Raw genomic sequence first — 21,745 nt, 5'->3', positions numbered from 1 at the left:
TTCTGGTTACAAACCGTGATGAAGACTCTGAAGGCAGAGTGTGGGGAGACCTGAGCCATTGCAACTGGGAGGCCTGATTTAGACAGGATTTAGTGCCATTTAAGCTGAGACCGGAAGGTTGAAGAGTTAGGGGCAGGTGTGCAGGTGAAACAGCATTCCAGACCGGGGGAAGGTGTTTACAAAGACCCTGAGGCCTGGAGGAGCTCAGAGTGTGGGAGGAACCAACGCCAAGGCAGGCAGCCCCCTGGGGGTCCTGGAACAGGAGATATAAGCCAGACCGCTTGGCCCCTGGTGAGAAGCTCAGTCTTAGCATTGGGAAGGCATTGAAGGGAGGCAGCATTAATTCTATTCATTGATTCAGAAGGTGTTTATTGAGTACTGCTTTGTACCCAGTGTCAGTTCAGACACTGGGAATAGAGCACTGAGGTAGCTTCTCATCACAGCAAGCAGAGCTGGGGCTGGGCAGGCACAGCAGATGCTCAAAAGATATTTGTTGAATGACTGATGACTGTGGCCAGGGGGCCACAGCAAATATGGGCTGAATGCCCAGCTCTCCAGGGCCAGGCCTCAAAGCCCTGCTCAGTCTGCAGCCAGATGACCACGGATGGCGCCATACCTGGCACCAGGTACTCCCGGTCCCAGCCAGGCCGTTCACCCATCCCTGCAATCTTTCTGGGCTCCTCCTGCACGTTCATAGAGGTCAGGTGGGGCATGGTTCGGGAGGGCTCTAAGAAGCCCAGAGTGGAGAGGACCAGTTCAGACCCTGCCTCATGAACTCAGTTTGCCCAACATGGTACACACATGTGCACGTGCACACACGGAGTGGCCCTAGGACACATGAGGGCAAGGTGGTGTCCCAGCCAGAGCCCCTGGCCTTCTGTCAGTTGTGCACAGACACAGGTAAATGCAGGCTGCAGGGGTCCTTGTAGGTTCTCCACCATGAGCACCGTATTCGTTCAGCCGGCTGGTCATTCCACATGTGCACCTGGAAGTGGGGATGGTCCAGGCTATGCCCTCAGGGAGCTGCTTATGACCTAGGAGCCAGGCAGAGGCCCTGCAAGACAGAGTCTGTGCAAGAGCTGCCTCTGGCAGTGTGGGGAGCAAGATGCAAGGAGGGCTGTGAGTTCCAGGAACAGAGAGCCCAAGGCAGCCTTGGTGGGAGAGGGCTTCAGCGAGCCAGGGAAGCAAGACTAAGAGGAAGGGAGAGCTGGAGAGGGGGGAAACGGCACTCATGACCAGGGACACAGCCTGCGCAAAGGCTAAGCAGCAGGAGAGACAGACACCCCAGACCACAAGACCAGTTCCTCCCATGGGGCTCAGAAGAGCCTGGGCTCTGCAGTGGGACGTGCTTTGGCTCAGATCCTGAGCCTGCTCCTTATCTACGCAGGCCACTCCACCTCTCAGAGCCTTAGCTTCCTTCTCTTTCACAGGGGTCCAGTACCTGCCATTTTTGTGGAGGTTGCAGAATTACAATGGGTCAGTGTGAAAGCCCCCAGCAGGGCGTCTGCAGGAGAGATAGAGCTCCATAGACCTTTGTTGCTAAACGGATGTCACCAGAAGGAGTGCCATGCAGAAGGGCAGGAAGAGTGAGCCTGGCAGGCTGAGTTGATGGCATGGGCAGGAGGGCTGAGAAGGTGACTTTGTCCTGTATGGCCTGGGAGCCATGGGCAGGACCTAGCAGGGAGAATCACCGCTTTCCCTAGAGATGTTCATCTGGGCCGGGCGCGGTGGCTCAAGCCTGTAATCCCAGCACTTTGGGAGGCCGAGACGGGCGGATCACGAGGTCAGGAGATCGAGACCATCCTGGCTAACACGGTGAAACCCCGTCTCTACTAAAAAATACAAAAAAAAACTAGCCGGGCGAGGTGGCGGGCGCCTGTAGTCCCGGCTACTCGGGAGGCTGAGGCAGGAGAATGGCGGGAACCCGGGAGGCGGAGCTTGCAGTGAGCTGAGATCCGGCCACAGCACTCCAGCCTGGGTGACAGAGCGAGACTCCGTCTCAAAAAAAAAAAAAAAAAAAAAGAGATGTTCATCTGGTACCTCTCTTTTCCCTCAAAGATTTTATGTGCCGGGCGCGGTGGCTCACGCCTGTAATCCCAGCACTTTGGGAGGCTGAGGCAGACGGATCACAAGGCCAGGAGATCGAGACCATCCTGGCTAACACAATGAAACCTCGTCTCTACTAAAAATACAAAAAAAAATTAGCCGGGCGTGCTGGCGGGCGCCTGTAGTCCCAGCTGCTCGGGAGGCTGAGGCAGGAGAATGGTACTAACCCGGGAGGCGGAGTGTTCTGTGAGCCGAGATCGCGCCACTGCACTCCAGCCTGGGTGACAGAGCGAGACTCCGTCTCAAAAAAAAAAACAAAAAACAAAAAAACTTTATGTACTTACCATGAGGATAGCAGCTCTGTGATCCAGCATGGCGGCCTTGGTTTGGCAGCCAATCTGTGGTGAGCAAACACTCCAGAGACTGAAGTGCACACATTTGCCATGTGCTCCATGGCAGGCTCGGGTGTGGGAAGGAGGTTCAGGGTGTTGGTGCAGGTGTGGGTGGGGGAGTGTACAATTCCAGGGGACAGACTCAGGGCAGGCTCTTGGATCAGACAGCCCTGCTCTGATCTGTGCATGGCAACTTTCTGGGCTGACATTTCCATGCCATGGGATGCTACCTCGCAGGGCGCCTGGACCGAGGGCTAAACCCCACAGTGGGTGTGAGATGCTGGCCTGGGCTGGCGTGAGGCAGGATGCCCGATGAAGCTAGCTCCTGGTCCTGTGGCTGCTGGTCCTGGGAAAAGAAGGCTAGTGGTGGAGTCTGGTCCTCCATCTGGCCCTCTATGGGGACACAGAGAGGGCGGGGCCCCCCAGGGCCTCACCAGGGAAGCAGGACTTCAGCTGGACTGTGAAGGACTCAGAGAAAAAGGGGAGGTTGTCAGGACAGGAAAGGATGCACCACGGCCTGAATTTCGGAGCGTGGGAGCTGGTGAATAAAACACCAGCTCAGGCCGGTTTCCTGATAGCTGGGACTCAGGAACTTATGCTGTGCATCTAATAAACACAGGCCAGGCATGGTGGCTCACGTCTATAATCTCAGCACATTGGGAGGCCGAGGCGGGTGGATCATTTGAAGTCAGGAGTTTGAGATCAACCTGGCCAACATGTTGAAACCCTGTCTCTACTAAAAAATTCAAAAATTGGCTGGGCGCGGTGGCTCAAGCCTGTAATCCCAGCACTTTGGGAGGCCGAGATGGGCGGATCACGAGGTCAGGAGATCGAGACCATCCTGGCTAACACGGTGAAACCCCGTCTCTACTAAAAAAAAAAATACAAAAAACTAGCCGGGCGACGTGGTGGGCGCCTGTAGTCCCAGCTACTCCAGAGGCTGAGGTAGGAGAATGGTGTAAGCTCAGGAGGCGGAGCTTGCAGTGAGCTGAGATCCGGCCACTGCACTCCAGCCTGGGCAACAGAGCCAGACTCTGTCTCAAAAAAAAAAAAAAAATTTAAAAATTGGCTGGGTGCAGTGGCTCACGCCTGTAATCCCAGCACTCTGGGAGGCCGAGGCAGGCGGATCACGAGATCAGGAGATTGAGACCATCCTGGCTAACACGGTGAAACCCCATCTCTAGTAAAAAATACAAAAAATTAACCAGGCATGGTGGTGGGTGCCTGTAGTCCCAGCTACTCAGGAGGCTGAGGCAGGAGAATGGCGTGAACCTGGGAGGCGGAGCTTGCAGTGAGCCGAGATCGCGCCACTGTACTCCAGCCTGGGCGACAGAGCGAGACTCTGTCTCAAAAAAAAAAAAAGTTCAAAAATTAGCTGGGCGTGGTGGCATGTGCCTGTAATCCCAGCCTTGGGAGGCCGAGACTAGAGAATCACATGAATGTCGGAGGCGGAAGTTGTAGTGAGCTGAGATCACACCATTGCACTCCAGCCTGGGTGACTGAGCAAGACTCCATCTCCAAAAAAAAAAAAACCTTGGGGCCGGGCGCAATGGCTCAAGCCTGTAATCCCAGCACTTTGGGAGGCCGAGACGGGCGGATCACGAGGTCAGGAGATCGAGACCATCCTGGCTAACACAGTGAAACCCCGTCTCTACTAAAAAAATACAAAAAACTAGCCGGGCGAGGTGGTGGGCGCCTGTAGTCCCAGCTACTTGGGAGGCTGAGGCAGGAGAATGGCGTAAACCCGGGAGGTGGAACTTGCAGTGAGCTGAGATCCGGCCACTGCACTCCAGCCTGGGCGACAGAGCAAGACTCTGTCTCAACAACAACAACAAAAAAACGTTGGGTGTGGTGGCTCACTCCTGTAATCCCAGCACTTTGGGAGGCCAAGGCAGGCGGATTGCCTGAGCTCAGGAGTTTGAAACCAGCCTGAACAACATGGCGAAACCTCATCTCTACTAAAAATACAAAAGGCTGGGTGCGGCGGCTCACGCCTGTAATCCCAGCACTTTGGGAGGCTGAGGCAGATGGATCACCTAAGGTAGGGAGTTTGAGACCAGCCTGACAAACATGGAGAAACCCCGTCTCTACTAAAAATACAAACATTAGCCAGGCATGGTGTTGCATGCCTGTAATCCCAGCTCCTCAGGAGGCTGAGGCAGGAGATTTGCTTGAACCCAGGAGGCGGAGGTTTCGGTGAGCCAAGATCGCACCATTGCACTCCAGCCTGGCCAACAAGAGCAAAACTCCATCTCAAAATAAATAAATAAATAAAAATACAAAACAAAAATGCAAAAAATTAGTTAGTCAGGTGTGGTGACGGGCTCCTGTAATTCCAGCTACTCGGGAGGCTGAGGCAGGAGAATTGCTTAAACCCGGGGGGTAGAGGTTGCAGTGAGCCAAGATCGTGCCACTGCACTCCAACCTGGGCAACAGAGCGAGACTCTGTCTCAAAACAAACAAACAAATAAAAAAAACACTTACAAAGCACTTCCTGTGTGCCAGGCCCTATTCTAAGCTTTTCACACATAGCAGGTCATTTCATCCTGATAGCTTTCCCCAGCAGTGAGTGAAGCAGGCCCAGAGTGGATGGGGAACTTTGCCTAGGCTGTCCAGCCTGCTCAGGCCCAGCTTCCTTCCAGCAGGAAGGCAGTGGGATCCCACCTGGGCTGCATCCCCTTCTCTGCTTCCTGGGGGACCTGGGGCTACCATGGGAGACGAGAGCCTGGGGACCCAGGGAGAGGGCACTTTTGTCTTTGAACTGCAAGCCATCTGTGGTGCTGCATGGGGGGCTTGGTATGACCCTTGCCGCCTTCACCAGGGTGAGGACCCCACCCCGTGGCAGGTGGAAGCCAAGACTCAAAGGTTCCCTCCCTGCCCTTCACCACCCCTCCCTAGAGGGGTAGCTGTGGCACTCCACTGATCCCATGCCCCCACCTCCTGGCCCATCCAGCCCCTTGCTGGGCACCACAGGGGTGAGGACCCAGCACGTGTGAGGGCTGTTTTTTTTTTTTTTTTGAGATGGAGTTTCGCTCTTGTTGCCCAGGCTGGAGTGCAATGGCACGATCTTGGCTCACCACAACCTCTGCCTCCCGGGTTCAAGTGATTCTCCTGCCTCAGCCTCCCTAGTAGCTGGGATTACAGGCATGTGCCACCACGCCCGGCTACTTTTGTATTTTTAGTAGAGACGGGGTTTCTCCATATTGGTCAGGCTGGTCTTGAACTCCCGACCTCAGGTGATCTGCCCGCCTCAGCCTCCCAAAGTGCTGGGATTACAGACATGAGCCACCACGCCCTGCCTTTTTTTTTTTTTTTTTTTTTTTTGAGGCGGAGTTGCCCAGGCTGGAGTATAGTGGCATGATCTCAGCTCACTGCAACCTCCGCCTCCTGGGTTCAAACCATTCTCCTGCCTCAGCCTCCCAAGTAGCTGGGGTTACAGGCTCCTGCCACCATGCCCGACTAATTTTTGTATTTTTAGTAGAGATAAGGTTTCACCATGTTGGCCACGCTGGTCTCAAATTTCTGACCTCAGGTGATCCGCCCACCTCGGCCTCCCAAAGTGCTAGGATTACAGGCATGAACCACCGCGCCCAGCTGCATGTGAGGGCTTTAATCTCCCCTGGCACTCTAAGTGCTCCTGGGTGCTGGGTCAACAGCGTAGTCATGTGGGGAGGGGCTGGTCCTGGGTGCCGGGATCGGGGCCTTCCCAGCCACAGAGCCATTGTGGCCCTCTCCCCACAGGGAACTTCTAATGGATTGGGGTCCATAGATGACATCGAAACAGGTAATGTCCCTGATATGAGGGAACAAGTGGAAATTGAGGCCCCAGGTTGGGGGGCACTCAGCCCCCCACCCCTGATGTCCCTTAGAGGTCAGGGGAGTCAAGTCCTCTCCCCATCCCAGCCCTGTAGACGAGAGGGCCTTTGAGGGGTTCCCCACCCTGATACTCCCTGAGGCATGGGAGAAAACAGTGGGTTGAGAGCCACAGACCTGCTCAGGGAGGGGAGGGCATCTCTAGCCTGGCAGGGGGGCGCTGCCTCTTAGCTGGGTGCAACAGTTCCATGGCCTTCACTCCAGGCTGCCTGCACATCCCCGCCTCTTCCAAAGCCCTTTCCCCTCCTCTTCCTCATTGGCTTCCAGAAAAGGTTGCCTTTTTAAGAGTGTCCCCTGGAGAGGGCGTTGCTTACCCCAGAGGGAGGAGGCAGCAATAGTGGACATTCAGGCATTGAGCCTGGGCCAAGGGTTGACATCATAGGACTGAGGGCCCCTCCCAGCTCTGGGGCTGTGGCCTTCCTTGACCACCCCCTGAGCATCTGCCAGTGGGATCAGCCGATGGGGAAGGCAGGGCTCCTGGGAAGAGCTGAAGGAAGAAGGGAAGGTATTGGGTGAGCGTCGTGGGGCCCAGGATGCCTCCTCCACCCCCACCAAGCAGTGCTCCCCTTCATCTCTTGCCTACCCCACCGCAGACTGCTATGTGGACCCTCGAGCCTCCCCAGCCCTCCTCCCCTCCACGCCCACGATGCCCCTATTCCCTCATGTTCTGGACCTGCTGGCCCCGCTGGACAGCAGCAGGACCCTCCCCAGCACCGACAGCCTGGATGACTTCTCAGATGGGGACGTCTTTGGCCCAGAGCTGGACACCCTCCTGGACTCGCTGGTGAGCCACACCGCCCTCCTTGTGCTCCCCTGAGTCCCTCTCCCCACTGTGTCTCCACTGTCCCAGGGGTGGAGGGAAGGTCCCCATGCTCATGTCATGTGTCTCAGGAGGAGGCCTCAGTAGGGACAGAAATGAAGCTGCAGACTGGGCACGGTGGCTCATGCCTGTAATCCCAGCACCTTGGGAGGCCAAGACAGGCGGATCACTTCAGGTCAGGAATTCGAGACCAGCCTGGCCAACATGGTGAAACCCCGTCTCCACTAAAAATACAAAAATTAGCCGGGCATGGTGGCACATGCCTCTGGTCTCAGCTCCTCAGGAGGCTGAGGCCGGAGAATCGCTTGAACCCGGGAGGCGGAGGTTGCAGTGAGCCAAGATCACGCCACTGCACTCCAGTCTGTGCAATGGAGCAAGACTCCGTCTCAAAAAAAAAAAAAAAAATGAAGCTCCAGAATGTCTGGCCAGAAGGGACCATAGTGAGCACTGCTCCCCCGTGGGACAGGCTGAAGCCAGGGGACAGGGTGCAGGTCTCCTTGCTTCCCCAAGTGCCTGATGCTGCCCAGGCCTGGGCAGTCCTGTTTTCCTCTGACCCCTCCCTCTGTCCCTGCCTCGTAGTCTCTGGTCCAGGGTGGCCTGTCTGGCAGCGGCGTGCCTAGTGAGTTGCCCCAGCTGATACCCGTGTTCCCCGGCGGGACCCCACTGCTACCACCTGTGGTGGGTGGCTCCATCCCTGTCTCCAGCCCACTGCCCCCCGCCTCCTTCGGCTTGGTCATGGACCCCTCCAAGAAGCTGGCCGCCTCTGTGCTGGATGCCCTCGATCCCCCGGGCCCCACGCTAGACCCCCTGGACTTGCTGCCGTACTCGGAGACCCGACTGGATGCGCTGGACAGCTTTGGGTCGACACGAGGCTCCCTGGACAAACCTGACTGCTTCGTGGGTAAGGCCATAGGCGGGCACGCCCAGCCTCCCTGCACAGACTGCACAGTGCTGTGGCCTCTGGTCCCTGGAGAGTGGAGCTGAGTTGCAGATCTGTTTGTCCCCATTACCCCTCAGCAATCCCGGGCCATGCCTCTGCGCTGCTGTCTGCAGTGCTCAGCACAGTGTGGGGCTGGGCCTGAGGGGCGGGTGTCTTCTTCAAGATCAAGCAGAGGAGAGCTACGACAGTCCAGGCCTCTAGACTCCCAGTCTGGTGCTCCCTGCCCAGCCTCCCAGGACCCTGGGTCACCAGGCTGGTGAGATCCCATGGGATGATCCTGAGGCTGGGGGCGGGGCACAAGGTCATGGCCTCCCACAGCACCATTCTGGGCTGGGTGCCAGGGACCCAGGGAGGAAGCCGGGTTGTCTGGGCCCTGGTGGGGCTAGCTTTCGGCAGTCGGACACAGCCCAGGGCACTCGACTGAGAGGACTTAACGGGACAGTGGGGGCATGGAGGGGATTCGCTCAGCCTCAGGGCCAAAGGAGGCTTCCTGGAGGAAGTGATCTTGAAGGAAAAGCTCTTGAAGGCGGGGTCTTGAAGGAAAAGTTCAAGTTCTCTGCCTGCCAGGCAGAGGAAGCAGGGGCACTATCCTGGCACAGCATGGCGCGGGGCTGGCTGAGAAGCAGAGCAGCTGGGGTGGGGGCCTTGGTCTCCAAGGACCTGGGAGCAAGCTAAGGAACTTGGGCTTTCTCCTAGGGGCAGCAGGAAGCCCTGGCAAGTTTAAGCAAGGAGTGGACACACAGGCTGGGAGGCGTCTTTGCCCCAGGGTAGTGGAGAGGAGAGGATAGAGTCAGAGGTTCAGCGGGAGTGGGAGAGGACGTGTGGCCTGGAGGCTTCTCTGAGTTAGCGACACATAAGGGGAAGCCCTAGGAAGGCCCCTCACGCCTCAGAGCCAGAGCCACTGACCCTATGTCTTCTCCCTGCCCAGAGGAGACCAACTCACAGGACCACCGTCCCCCTAGCGGTGCTCAGAAACCAGCCCCCTCGGTGAGTGACTGGAGTGGGGATCCAGGCCTCTCATTCCCTGCTGGGGGTTGTGGGTTCTAGAGTCGGGGAATGAGCCGTCTGCACAGGGTAAGGTGCTGCATTCCCCATGGCGGGGCACCCCCACAGTGGATGGATCAAAGATGGTTACCTCAAAAAAAAAAAAAAAAAAAAAAAAGATGGTTACCTCGTGTCCTTCCTCACCAAGCCATGTGCTGGGCAGGCACACAGAGGGCACCATTGCCCTTGTCTGGTGGAAGAATTCAAGTCTCAGAGGGTGAAGTGACTTCCCCAGGGTTAGTAGCATCCCTGGTCTCCAGACTCAGCCAGGTCCTGAGTTTAAAAGAGCATCTCGCCTGGGCGTGGTGGCTCACGCCTGTAATCCTAGCACTTTGGGAGGCTGAGACGGGCAGATCACAAGGTCAGGAGATAGAGACCATCCTGGCTAATACAAAAAATACAAAAAATTAGCCGGGCGTGGTGGTGCGCACCTGTAGTCCCAGCTACTCGGGAGGCTGAGGTGGGAGAATGGTGTGAACCCAGGAGGCAGAGCTTGCAGTGAACCAAGATCGCACCACTGCATTCCAGCCTGGGCGACAGAACAAGACTCCATCTCAAAAAATAAAATAAATAAATAAATAAATAAACAAATAAATAAATAAATAAAAGAGCATCTGATGAAGGGCTGGGCGTGGTGGCTCACGCCTATAATCCCAGCACTTTGGGAGGCTGAAGCGGGCGGATCACGAGGTCAGGAGTTCGAGACCAGTCTGGCCAATATTGTGAAACCCCGTCTCTATTAAAAATATAAAAATTAACTGGGTGTGGTGGTGGACACCTGTAATCCCAGCTACTCAGGAGGCTGAGGCAGGAAAATTGCTTGAACCTGGGAGGTAGAGGTTGCAGTGAGCCGAGAGCATGCCATTGCACTCCAGCCTGGGCAACAAGAGCAAAACTCCATCTCAAAAAAAAAAAAGGGCATTTGATGAGGATGCTGCACTCTGACCTACACTAGCTGTGTGGTCCTGGTGAAGTTCCCTAACCTCTCTGAGTCTTGCCTTCCTCCCCATCTGCTGATGACTTGGGGGATTGGCAGAGGGCATGAGCACAGGCTGCAATCACGGCCCCTCCCATTTCTATGCTTTCACATTCAGCTTGCCTTCAAAGAAAGGCTCAGAGCCAAGACCCAGGTCACCCACTAGCCTGGGGGCTTCCCAAGGCGGTCCTGATATTCTAGACTCTTGGACCACATTACAAAGCGCTCTCCTGGCTGGGAGGGTGGAGCAAGAGGAGGGGTCCTGGGTGGTGGTTTTGCTCTTGGGTAGGAGGGGGGGTCATAGGGCACTCCCCACTTCTGGTGCCCAGGCTGGCCCTAGTGGCCTCAGCCATCATCCAGTGCCCACAGTGGCCTCCTTCCTCCTGTCACAGCCAGAGCCCTGCATGCCCAACACTGCCTTGCTCATCAAGAACCCCTTGGCTGCCACCCACGAGTTCAAGCAGGCCTGCCAGCTCTGCTACCCCAAGACAGGTAACATTTCACCTGCAGACTCCACCCCTCTGCCCAGAGAACTGGGAATCTCAGGAACATGGGATCCCAGATCAAAAGAATCCCAGTGTCTCAGTTGGAGATAAGTGCCAGAAAACAGAAGGCCCTCTGGGGCAAAAAAAGGAAAGGGGCAGGAGTTTGGGGTCTGTCCCTGCCAGGCACTGTCTTCACAGTTCTTGCTAGAGAAACACTAACATGGTCAGACTCACTAGAGAGTGAGGGCGGTGGTAGAAAGGGGATGGGTAGGCCGGGCATGGTGGCTCACATCTGTAATCCCAGCACTTTGTGAGGCCGAGGTAGGCAGATCACTTGAGGTCAGGAGTTTGAGATCAGCCTGGCCACCATGGCGAAACCCTGTCTCTACTGAGAATACAAAAAGTAGCCAGGCTTGATGGTGCTCGCCTGTAGTCCCAGCTACTCGGGAGGCTGAGGCAGAAGAATTGCTCAAACCCGGAAGGTGGAGGTTGCAGTGAGCTGAGATCACACCACTGCACTCCAGCCTGCGTAACTGAGCGAGACTCTGTCTCAAAAAAAAGGCGGGGTGTGTCAAGAATGGGCTCCTTGGAGGGCTTTACTCCAGCATGGCCCCCCGGTCTCCAGGGAGCAAGTAGCCAGGAAGGGTGTGCTGGGAGCTGGTGGGAGGCCCTCAGAGGGGAGGTAGATATATAAGGAGGGGGCCAATACCTACCAATCGCATGGGCTTGCCAGCCATCACCCTTCAATTCTGCTTCCGGAATTACCATGTGTGTCCACCCTGCCCATAGGCCCCCGGGCTGGCGACTACACCTACCGTGAGGGCCTTGAGCACAAGTGCAAGCGGGACATCCTGCTCGGCCGGCTCCGGAGCTCGGAGGACCAGACCTGGAAGCGGATCCGGCCTCGGCCCACCAAGACCAGCTTTGTGGGCTCCTACTACCTGTGCAAAGGTGGGTGGGCTGCAGCGGGGCCGGCAGCACAGCTGGGGCTCAGCCCCTCCACCCCCAGCCGCCTCTCTGCTCCCCATCACCGGTACACAGAACCGGGGTGGGCCTCACAGCCGCATGGGAGGAGAACGCTGGGGCCTAGGCTCCTGGGACCCATGCAGGAGGAATTCTGCATCACAATGAGCGTCTCTTGCCCTGAGCAGCTTCCAGAGGCAGGCGGGACACATTTGGGACATTTGGCCGGACCCGGAGCCCCTCACTGGCCTGTGCTCTGGAGTGGCAGGGGCCTACATGACTCACAGGGAGCTGGCTTCTCTTACCACTGTAGGGCCCTGAGGGGCTGCGGGGCGGTGTGCCCAGCAGCCACAGGAAGCATTTAGGACTGGCGCATGGTAAGGGCTCCGTCCACCTGAGCTCTCTGTCGCTCTTCTGTTGTCACTGTCCTCATTTCTGGCTCACATCAGCCTGGTTGGTATTTAATGGACATCCGTCATGTCCCTGACTTGCTTCTTTCTGGTCCCAGCCAAGCGCCTTGGTCCCGCTGTACGGCAATGTGTGAATAGCCACGAATCGTTCAGCTCTTCCCAGTGTAGCCCTTTCATTCCGTCAGCTTGCAGCCTCACAGCTCTGGAGGAGGAAACGGAGGCTTTGAGAGCGCACCCACGGCTCTGCCTCTCCCCCGACCTGGCCCCTAGCTGTGGCCTGCCCAGGCCTCCTAAACTTGCTCCTCGTCCTCCCAGCAGCCGGGCTGGTCTAAGGACATGTCACTCTTGGGTTGAAGCCTCCATCAGCCACTGCCCGTTGCCAGTGGGATGAAGTCCAAATTCTGCAACAAGGCCTACACGTGCCCGCATCCACCCCCTCACCCCTCTGCTCTAACCATTCCCCAAACGCACTGACCCTCCCTGATTCTGTCACACACGCTGCGCCCTTTGAGCCTGGTCGTCCTCTGCTCCTCCTCCAAGCACCGCCTGAATCTTGGGAAGCCCTTCTCTGCGGTGCTTCCCCGTGTAATCACCCCCACTCCCACCCAGGGATCTGCCCCACTCCTCCAGGTCTGTGGCCTGTTTGTCCTTTACGCCAAGAGCCTGGCAGAGGGATGAGACAAGGCAGACTTAGAGTGGGAGGAGGAGAAAGAAAAACAGGTCCCACCCCCAGGAAATGGCAGATCTCCAGGTTCTGAGCCACCTTTCCTCTCTCCAGATGGCCCAGCCCCCGGAAATTTTGTTTTGTTTTGTTTTTGTTTTATGAGACAGGGTCTTGCTCTGTTGCTCCGGCTAAAGTGAGTGGTGCTATTATACCTCACTGCAGCTTCAACCTCCTGGGCTTAAGTCTCTTCTCACCTCAACCTCCTGAGTAGCTGAGACTGCAGGCACATGCCACCAACCCAGCTTATTCTTTAATTTTTAATTTTTTTGTAGAGATGGGATCTTTGGCCGGGTGCGGTGGCTCAAGCCTGTAATCCCAGCACTTTGGGAGGCCGAGACGGGCAGATCACGAGGTCAGGAGATCGAGACCATCCTGGCTAACACGGTGAAACCCCATCTCTACTAAAAAATACAAAAAACTAGCCGGGCGAGGTGGCGGGCGCCTGTAGTTCCAGCTACTTGGGAGGCTGAGGCAGGAGAATGGCGTAAACCCGGGAGGTGGAGCTTGCAGTGAGCTGAGATCCGGCCACTGCACTCCAGCCTGGGCGACAGAGCGAGACTCCGTCTCAAAAAAAAAAAAAAAAAAAAAGAGATGGGGTCTTAATTTGTTGCCTAGGCTGGTCTTGAACTCCTTGCCTCAAGCAATTCTCCTGTCTCAGCCTCCCAAAGTCCTAGGATTACAGGCATGAGCCACTGTGCCCAGCACCCCCACCAGCTTTATGTATTATCTCACTTGATTCCAACAACCCATTCTCCTCCATTCATAGCAAAGACAGCTGAGGCTTGGGGAGTAATGCGGAATCCTAGCCCAATTCTGTCTGACGCCAGCGTACATGCTCTTCACCATGCCATGTTATTTTCCTGGTGAATAATTGTTTTTAAATCCCTTGTATTTGCCAGGCACAGTGGCTCACGCCTGTAATCCCAGCACTTTGGGAGGCTGAGATGGGCAGATCACCTGAGGTCAGGAGTTTGAGACCAGCCTGACCAACATGGAGAAACTCTGTCTCTATTAAAAATACAAAATTAGCCGGGCATGGTGGTACGTGCCTGTAATCCCAGCTACTCGGAGGCTGAGGCAGGAGAATCACCTGAACCCGGGAGGCGGAGGTTGCGGTGAGCCAAGATCATGCCATTGCACTCAGCCTGGGCAACAAGAGCGAAACTCCATCTCAAAAAAAAAAAAAAAAAAAAACCAAATCCCTTATATTTATTTAGAGACTTGTCTACTTCTTCAAAAGCAGTCCTGTGGGGTGAGTGGGGCAGGAGTGATTACTGTACTCTGCAGGTGTGGAGTGCAGAACGGGGCCTGGTGTTTGGAAAGGAATTTCCAGCTCTGCCAAGTCCTGGCAGCAGGGGGTGCAGCAGCCGCTGCGTCACCTGTGTTGGGGTACAGAAGGGGGTCTGGTATTTGGAAAGGATTTTCCAGCTCTGCCAAGTCCTGGCCGGGGGTGCAGCAGCCGCTGCGTCACCTGTGTTGGGGTGGAGCCAAGCCCTGCCTGGCTCATGGGGCTAGAGCCCCGCAGGCCGCAGCAGGGTGGCGAGGGTGCTGCGGGCTTCTGTCCCCGCCTGGCGGAACGTGTGTCCTGTTGCCTCTTTGCAGACATGATTAACAAGCAGGACTGTAAGTACGGGGATAACTGCACCTTCGCCTACCATCAGGAGGAGATCGACGTGTGGACCGAGGAGCGGAAGGGCACCCTCAACCGCGACCTGCTCTTCGACCCGCTGGGGGGTGTTAAGCGTGGCAGCCTCACCATCGCCAAGCTCCTGAAGGAGCACCAGGGCATCTTCACCTTCCTCTGCGAGGTACCGCCCGCCCACCCACTGCCACCCCATAGGCCATGGCACAGACAGGGCCGGGGATGCTCCCTGGCACGGACCACCATAGGAGGTCAGCCCTGGAACCAGTAGGCTGTGGAGGCCTGGCTTTAGAACCAGTAGGTCCTGGAGGGTCAGTAAGTCAGGGCCCTAGGATCCTGTCTGGCTAGAGGCCAAATCTGATCCAGCCCCCTCATTTTGCAGAGGCAGAAACTGAGGCTGGAAAGAAAAATCGTAACTCTTAACGCCTGCTCTTTCCTGACAGCCGGTCACAGGCCAGGCTTGGCATGTGGTTGTTTCTGTTTCTCATTCCCAGCCTGGTGCAGCGGCGCACGCCTGTAATCCCAGCACTTTGGGAGGCTGAGGCGGGCAGATCAATTGAGGTCAGGAGTTTGAGACCAGCCTGGCCAACATGGTGAAACCCTGTCTCTACTAAAAATACAAAAATTAGCTGGGCGTTGTGATGCATGCCTGTAGTCCCAGCTAGTTGGGAGGCTGAAGCAGGAGAATCACTTGAACCTGGGAGGCAAAGGTTGCAGTGAGCCAAGATCACGCAACTACACTTGAGACTCCATCTCATAAAAAAGTTAAAAATTATCTGGGCTTGGTGGCATGCACCTCTGGTCCCAGTTCCTCAGGAGGCTAAGGTGGGAGGATTGCTTGAGTCCAGGAGGTAGAGGCTACAGTGAGCCAAGATCGAGCCACTGCACTCCAACCTGGGTGACAGAGTGAGACCCTATTCAAGAAAAAAAAAAGAAGTCATTTCCATTGTCACGGCAGTGCTGGCAGGCAGATATCCCCATTTTACAGATGTTGAGGCTGAGATTCAGGGTAGCGAGGAGCTGCCCTCAGCCACATGGACAGTGCCGTGCAGAACTGAACTTCAAACCCAGGCATTCTGCCCCTGGAGTCATGCCCACCTCCCAGCACCAGCTGCCGCTGGTGGTCCCCACAGCCAGGCCCCCAGGACACAGGCAGGTTGAGGGCCTGTCCAGGGCTTCCCCTTCATCCCTTGTTGTGGGTATGATGTATTTGGCACTGCTCAGCGATTCCAAGTGCCGTGTCCACGGCCCCACATCTCAGGCCTCCCCCACATGCCTTCCCTCGGCCCTGCTGGCTTCAGTGGCCATTGCACTTCCTGCCTGTAGCTGGCTGTGCCCTCCCCACAGGGCACTGTCCTGTGTTTCTGGGCTTGGAGCCTCTCAGCTGCACTGTGATCCCAGCAGCGCCACTGAGCTGCTGTTAATTCTCTCCCCAAAGCTGTCCCTGAAAACCCCACTTGGCCTCCGGAGTGAACTTGGCCCCTGCCTCCCCACCCAGTCGTAGCATGTTGAGGGCAGGGGCAGTGGCACGTCTGTGTCCGCAGAGCAAGGGCTCCAGGTCCGGGTTGCTGGCAGGGTTTGCTGTGGCTCAGTCCAACCCTCATCCCTGGCACTACCAGCCCTTCCCCCAACTCTTTGAGGTCGGGACTTGTGCCAACCCCCTACGGGGAGCATTGGCCTGGGAATCATAGTTCATAGCCAGGTGATCGCCTATAGTTCATAAAGCACTTGCCATTCCTTTTTATATATATATTTTTGATGTGAAGTAACCCCCTGCCCCAGGCATTGGGAGTGGTGGGATCAGAGAGAGGGAGGAGGGAGAGGAAGGGAGCCAAGGCCCAGGTCACCTGTGAGCTGGAACCAGAGAGACAAGGCCACAGCCCCAGGGATTCCCTTCCTCGCTCCTCTGACCCAGGGCAGGGCTTGCAGGGACCCAGCTGTCCTTCCCCAGGTAGCTATGCGGGATCCCAGCTCACCCCCTTCTCAGGTGGCCATGCCAGGTCCCAGCCCTTCCCCTCCCTGGGCAGATCTGCTTTGACAGTAAACCCCGGATCATCAGCAAAGGCACCAAGGACTCTCCGTCTGTCTGCTCCAACCTGGCTGCCAAGCACAGCTTCTACAACAACAAGTGAGTGGGACGCTCAGCCCAGGCTGGGGCCTGGGGGCTACTGGAGAGTCAGCTCAGATGGCTGAGGAAAGACTGAACTGAAAGAGTGGACCTAGGGTGCAAGGAAAGGGGCAGAATTTGGGAATCAAATCCAGCCTCCACCTGGAAAGGATGCGAATCACATTTATCGAACATCTACTATATTCCAAGCATTGTCTTGGGTGTATTAATTATCTTAGCAGTCCTATGAGGAGGAATTACTGGCCCTGTTGAACAGAAGAAAAAGCTGAGGCTTGGAAGTAGCTTACTCAGCTGACAGCGAGCAGGGGGCCCCGTCTCTGACTCTAGCCCAGCACCCTCCAATGTCAGGACATCAGCATCAGGCAGTGAGGGGAGGCCTGGGTCAGGTCTGGCGCCACCCCTTTCTTCCTCTTGTTCCCCTTGGTTCTGCCTCAGTGTGCATATGGAGCCCAGGCCCTGCAGTCAGACAGACCTGGGTCCAATTCCTGGGCCAGTCCTGTCTTACATCCAAGCCTGGGTTTCCTCGTCTGTAAAGTTGATGATGCTCTAGGCTCCTGAGGCTGCAGTGAGGGTAATTAAGACTCCTGGCCCGGAGGACATGCTTGGTTAGTGTTCCTCAGGGTGCAGGACCAGCCCTGTAGAATCAAGTTGGAAACCTGAGGGTGGTGTCCTCTGCTTGCTGGCAGCTCCCGCTTTGAATCCTGAGGGGAGGGACAGAAGTAAAGCAGCGCTGGGACCTAGGCCCAGGGATGCCCGAGCATAGGAGCCCCGTTTCTGCCCTCCTGTGTCATCCATGGCCTGGACTTGGTACATAGATCAGGGGGTGCCCAGGGAGAGCCTGGCACTGGGAAGGTGGCCCTACCAGGAGAGAAGGTCAGAGGGGCTGCGGACTGCATCGTGCCCCTCCCACCTGCCCGCTAGGTGCCTGGTGCACATCGTCCGCTCCACCTCCCTCAAGTACTCCAAGATCCGCCAGTTCCAGGAGCACTTCCAGTTCGACGTGTGCCGCCACGAGGTGCGCTACGGCTGCCTGCGGGAGGACAGCTGCCACTTCGCCCACAGCTTCATTGAGCTCAAGGTCTGGCTGCTGCAGCAGTACTCAGGTGAGGGGCAGGCGGTGCAGGTGGAGGGCGGGTGTCTCAGGTGAGGGGCAGGCGGTGCAGGTGGAGGGCGGGTGTCTCAGGTGAGGGGCAGGCGGTGCAGGTGGAGGGCGGGTGTCTCAGGTGAGGGGCAGGCGGTGCAGGTGGAGGGCGGGTGTCTCAGGTGAGGGGCAGGCGGTGCAGGTGGAGGGCGGGTGTCTCAGGTGAGGGGCAGGCGGTGCAGGTGGAGGGCGGGTGTCTCAGGTGAGGGGCAGGCGGTGCAGGTGGAGGGCGGGTGTCTCAGGTGAGGGGCAGGCGGTGCAGGTGGAGGGCGGGTGACTCAGGTGAGGGGCAGGCGGTGCAGGTGGAGGGCGGGTGACTCAGGTGAGGGGCAGGCGGTGCAGGTGGAGGGCGGGTGACTCAGGTGAGGGGCAGGCGGTGCAGGTGGAGGGCGGGTGTCTCAGGTGAGGGGCAGGCGGTGAAGGTGGGGGGCGGGTGACTCAGGTGAGGGGCAGGCGGTGCACGTGAAGGGAGCGCAGGACTGACTGGGGGTTACAGGCCAGGGCCCCCTGGTTGCTGGAGGGGACTTCGGGAGGGTTCAGGGGAGGTGGCTGCGGGGTGGGCTCTCTGGAGGAGCTGATGAGTCCCAGGCACCACAGAGGAGAGAAGCTCTGCTCTCAGGACACTTCCAGGCTCGGAGATCTGGGTTTTTCCCCTCGCAGGCACCGTCCAGGGAGCACGGAGAGGGGAGGGAGTCACCTGGGCTCCTGCAGCGATGCCTCTGCTTGCTCCCTGGGGGGTCGCCAGCAAGTCCCTGCTCCTCACTGAGCCTCCAGTGCTCATCTGGGAAACGGGGAGCCCACCTCTACCTCGCAGAGCTGCTGCCGGGACTGGAAGGTGTTCTCCCACTCACCCATCCGGGATTCACTGAGCACCTTCTCTTGTCAGGGCATTCAGCCATGGTCTAGTCGAGGCCCTCAGTTTCAGAGAACCTACATTTATAATTGGAGGCCAGACAGACAATATAGAAACAGGTGACTAAACCCTGTATTCCATCTGTTCTAGGATGCACATTTACCCCCACTGCCTGTCATCATTTAATTAGCAGCATTTTGTGGGGCGGGGGTATAGAATATGGTACTCAGCGTCTGCTTAGAGTTGAGGAAATGCAGTGGTAGAATTTCAGGTGTGCCTCAGCATTATGAGGAAGATAAAGCTGAGCAATGGGACGGAGACAGACACGGGGATGGGAGTGTTTTGGGTAAGGTGGCTGGGAAGGCCTCTCGGAGGAGGCGACTTTTGACCAGGGAAGTGCAGGGAGTGCATTCCAGGAAGAGAGACCAGACTGAGGCTCTGAGGCAGAAGCAAGCTCCACACAGAAAGGATTTTCCCTGGGGGTGGAGCAGCTCAGTCAGTAGAGGCGGAATGAAGCCTGAGAGGTTGGAGAGGCCTGAGCATATAGGAGTCTCTAGGCCTTAAACAGGAACAATTGGGATTGTTCTAAATATGATTTACAGTGTCTGGAGGAGGGTTTTAAGTGGGTGGAGTTGTATGATCTGATCAGTACTTTGCAAAAGTCGCTCTGGCTGCTGGGTAGAGACCGAGGAGCAAGGGCAGAAGCCGGGAGATCGGGGAGGGTGGTTCAGGCCAGGGTGGTGATGTGGGAGGTGGGAGAAGCAGTTCGATTCTGGGTGTATTTTGAGGGTGGAGCCAGCAAGATTTGTTGATGGACCAGATATGAAGTATGAGACAAAGGAGAGTGTCAAGGTCGACTCCAAGATCAGAGCAACAAGAAGAAGGGGGCTACTATGTTCTAAGAGGGAGAAGGCTGTAAGAGGAGCGGCTCAGGCTCAATGTGGGACGTGGGAAGTCTGAGCTGCCTGGTGGACTTCACGTGGAGATGTTGGAGGCAGCGGATGTGGGGGTCTGAAGTTCACAGGAAAGGTCTGGTCTGTAGATACATACTTGCGGATCATCAGCAAGAAACTGGATGTCAAGTGCAGTGTCTTGCCCCAAGTAAACACCGATGATGATTGGCTGTCGTGGAGCAGGGGCCATAGGTCAAGGTGGGAGGCCACATCCGTTGTGGGAAAGACGTGAGAAAGATGGAGAGCGTTGGGAAGAGGGCAGGCTCATGGAAGAGCTGGGAGCTGGATCTCCAAGGTCGGGCTCAGTGGCAACAGTCTGAGGCTGGTGGGGAGACAGACTGGGGGGTCCATGCCACCAGGCTGGGGTATTTGCCCTTTGGGGACTGGCAGTAAAAAGCCAAGGTACCATGGCAAGCTGGTGAGCCAGGCTGGGCAGGCATGGAGCCCTAAGTGCCAGGGAGGCCAGGGGCTGCCAAGCAGGCACTAGGCTTGCAGCCACACTGAGGGAGATGGGGGTCAGGGAAGGGTGCTGAGTCACCGGCCCAGGAGACAGGGTCACTGGCATGGCATGGGAGCAGGGGACTCCCCACCACAGTACAGAGCCAATATCCTTCTACTGCATTTTCCCACTCTTGGCTGCATTTAATTCTTTCACTCCCAGTGAGGCTTGAGAAGGTCTTCGTTCCCATTTTGCAGATGGACAGTGATTCCTTTGCACCCCACATCTTACTGTGACTGGGCTAACTGGGAATAGGTCTCCTCCAGTTGAGCCTCGGGGGGCCCTGGCACCTCGTGGACCCCCCGCCTCCCTCCTTGCTGAGCACCTTGAAAGATGCCTGTGTCTGCCCCCACCCTCCCCAGGCATGACTCATGAAGACATCGTTCAGGAGTCTAAGAAGTACTGGCAGCAGATGGAGGCGCACGCGGGGAAGGCCAGCAGCAGCATGGTAAGGCCTTCTGATACTATGCCATTATTCAGATTTCGTGAATTGTCTCCAAATCCAGGGTAATGTACCACATTCAGCTGTTGGTGTCTCATTTTATTTTATTTATTTTGAGACAGGGTCTTGCTCTGTCACCCAGCCCGGAGTGCAGTGATATGATCATGGCTCACTACAGCCTCGACCTTCTGGTCTCAGGTGATCCTCCTGCCACAGCCTCCTGAGTAGCTGGGATTACAGGCATGCACCACCACACCCGGCTGATTTGTCTATTTTTTAAGACCATGGGGCTGGGGATGTGGGGCTTGCCATCTTGCCCAGGCTTATCTGAAACTCCTGGGCTCAAGCAATCCTCCCACCTTGGCCTCCCCAAGTGCAACGATTACAGGCATGAGCCTTGTTGTGTCTCTTTTTCGTCTCCCTTAATGAAGAAACAGTTCTTTAGTCTTTGCCTTGTGTCACATTGACATTTTTGAAGAGCCAGATGTTTTGTAAAAGGTCCATCCCTCTGGGCTCGTGTGAGTTTCCTCATTCCACAGAGCTGATGTCGTGTTCTCAGCTCACACATCAGGGGATGCATCATCTCAGTGTGTCCCTTCACTGGTGACAATCTAATTAAACTTCTGTAACTTGATTCAAGGTGCCTCCATTGTAAACATTCTCTATTGTAAAATTAGAGCTTTCCTCTTTGTAAGTAAGACTATATTTTCAGGGATCATTTCTTTTTTTTTTTTTTTTTTTGACACGGAGTCTTGCTCTGTGCCCCAGGCTGGAGTGCAGTGGCGCGATCTCGGCTCACTGCAAGCTCCGCTCCCCCGGGTTCACGCCATTCTCCTGCCTCAGCCTCCCGAGTAGCTGGGACTACAGGCGCCCGCCACCTCGCCCGGCTAATTTTCTTGTATTTTTAGTAGAGACGGGGTTTCACCGTGTTAGCCAGGATGGTCTCGATCTCCTGACCTCATGATCCGCCCGTCTCGGCCTCCCAAAGTGCTGGGATTACAGGCTTGAGCCACCGCGCCCGGCCTTCAGGGATCATTTCTATAATTTGTAATTAATAAATGTCTTCGGGCCGGGCGCGGTGGCTCAAGCCTGTAATCCCAGCACTTTGGGAGGCCGGGTCGGGCGGATCACGAGGTCAGGAGATCGAGACCATCCTGGCTAACACAGTGAAACCCTGTCTCTACTAAAAAAATACAAAAAAATAGCCTGGCGAGGTGGCGGGCACCTGTAGTCCCAGCTACTCAGGAGGCTGAGGCAGAAGAATGGCGAAAACCCGGGAGGCGGAGCTTGCAGTGAGCTGAGATCCGGCCACTGCACTCCAGCCCGGGCGGCAGAGCGAGACTCTGTCTCAAAAAAAATAAATAAATAAAATAAATAAAATAAATAAATAAATAAATAAATAAATAAATGTCTT

At 56.4% G+C, this 21,745-nt stretch overlaps 1 protein-coding gene and 2 long non-coding RNA genes across 14 annotated transcripts in view; 1 reads left to right on the top strand and 2 right to left on the bottom strand.

Annotated features, from left to right (window-relative positions):
- ZC3H7B (zinc finger CCCH-type containing 7B) overlaps window positions 1-21,745 on the top strand; it is a 64,272-nt gene that overhangs the window by 34,877 nt on the left and 7,650 nt on the right. For all 11 annotated transcript variants that reach the window (XR_013398951.1, XR_013398950.1, XR_013398953.1 and 8 more), the window contains 10 exons: window positions 6,180-6,222; window positions 6,905-7,095; window positions 7,711-8,032; window positions 9,000-9,058; window positions 10,484-10,583; window positions 11,366-11,527; window positions 14,276-14,481; window positions 16,343-16,443; window positions 17,365-17,546; window positions 20,252-20,337. Coding sequence is in view for 6 of the 11 variants with exons in the window: in XM_077949472.1 (XP_077805598.1) it covers window positions 6,180-6,222; window positions 6,905-7,095; window positions 7,711-8,032; window positions 9,000-9,058; window positions 10,484-10,583; window positions 11,366-11,527; window positions 14,276-14,481; window positions 16,343-16,443; window positions 17,365-17,546; window positions 20,252-20,337 (1,452 nt within the window). In the remaining 5 variants the exon portion in view is untranslated. The remainder of the gene's footprint in view (window positions 1-6,179; window positions 6,223-6,904; window positions 7,096-7,710; window positions 8,033-8,999; window positions 9,059-10,483; window positions 10,584-11,365; window positions 11,528-14,275; window positions 14,482-16,342; window positions 16,444-17,364; window positions 17,547-20,251; window positions 20,338-21,745) is intronic.
- LOC144331640 (uncharacterized) lies at window positions 7,164-9,732 on the bottom strand. Its single transcript, XR_013398980.1, has 2 exons — window positions 9,243-9,732; window positions 7,164-9,206 (listed from the first exon to the last, which is right to left on the bottom strand). It is a non-coding gene; the product is annotated as an uncharacterized LOC144331640 (long non-coding RNA).
- Window positions 16,590-21,711, bottom strand: LOC114670351 (uncharacterized). 2 transcript variants are annotated; one of them, XR_013398981.1, is made up of 4 exons: window positions 21,557-21,711; window positions 19,488-21,369; window positions 18,436-18,514; window positions 16,590-17,144 (listed from the first exon to the last, which is right to left on the bottom strand). It is a non-coding gene; the product is annotated as an uncharacterized LOC114670351 (long non-coding RNA). The 2 variants fall into 2 exon arrangements; XR_013398982.1 differs by having other exon boundaries at window positions 19,488-21,354.

Source organism: Macaca mulatta, chromosome 10 (assembly GCF_049350105.2).
Source record: "Macaca mulatta isolate MMU2019108-1 chromosome 10, T2T-MMU8v2.0, whole genome shotgun sequence".
Lineage (NCBI taxonomy): Eukaryota > Metazoa > Chordata > Mammalia > Primates > Cercopithecidae > Macaca > Macaca mulatta.
The sequence above is the reverse complement of the archived record's forward strand: the minus strand, read 5'-3'. Positions and strand labels throughout refer to the sequence as shown.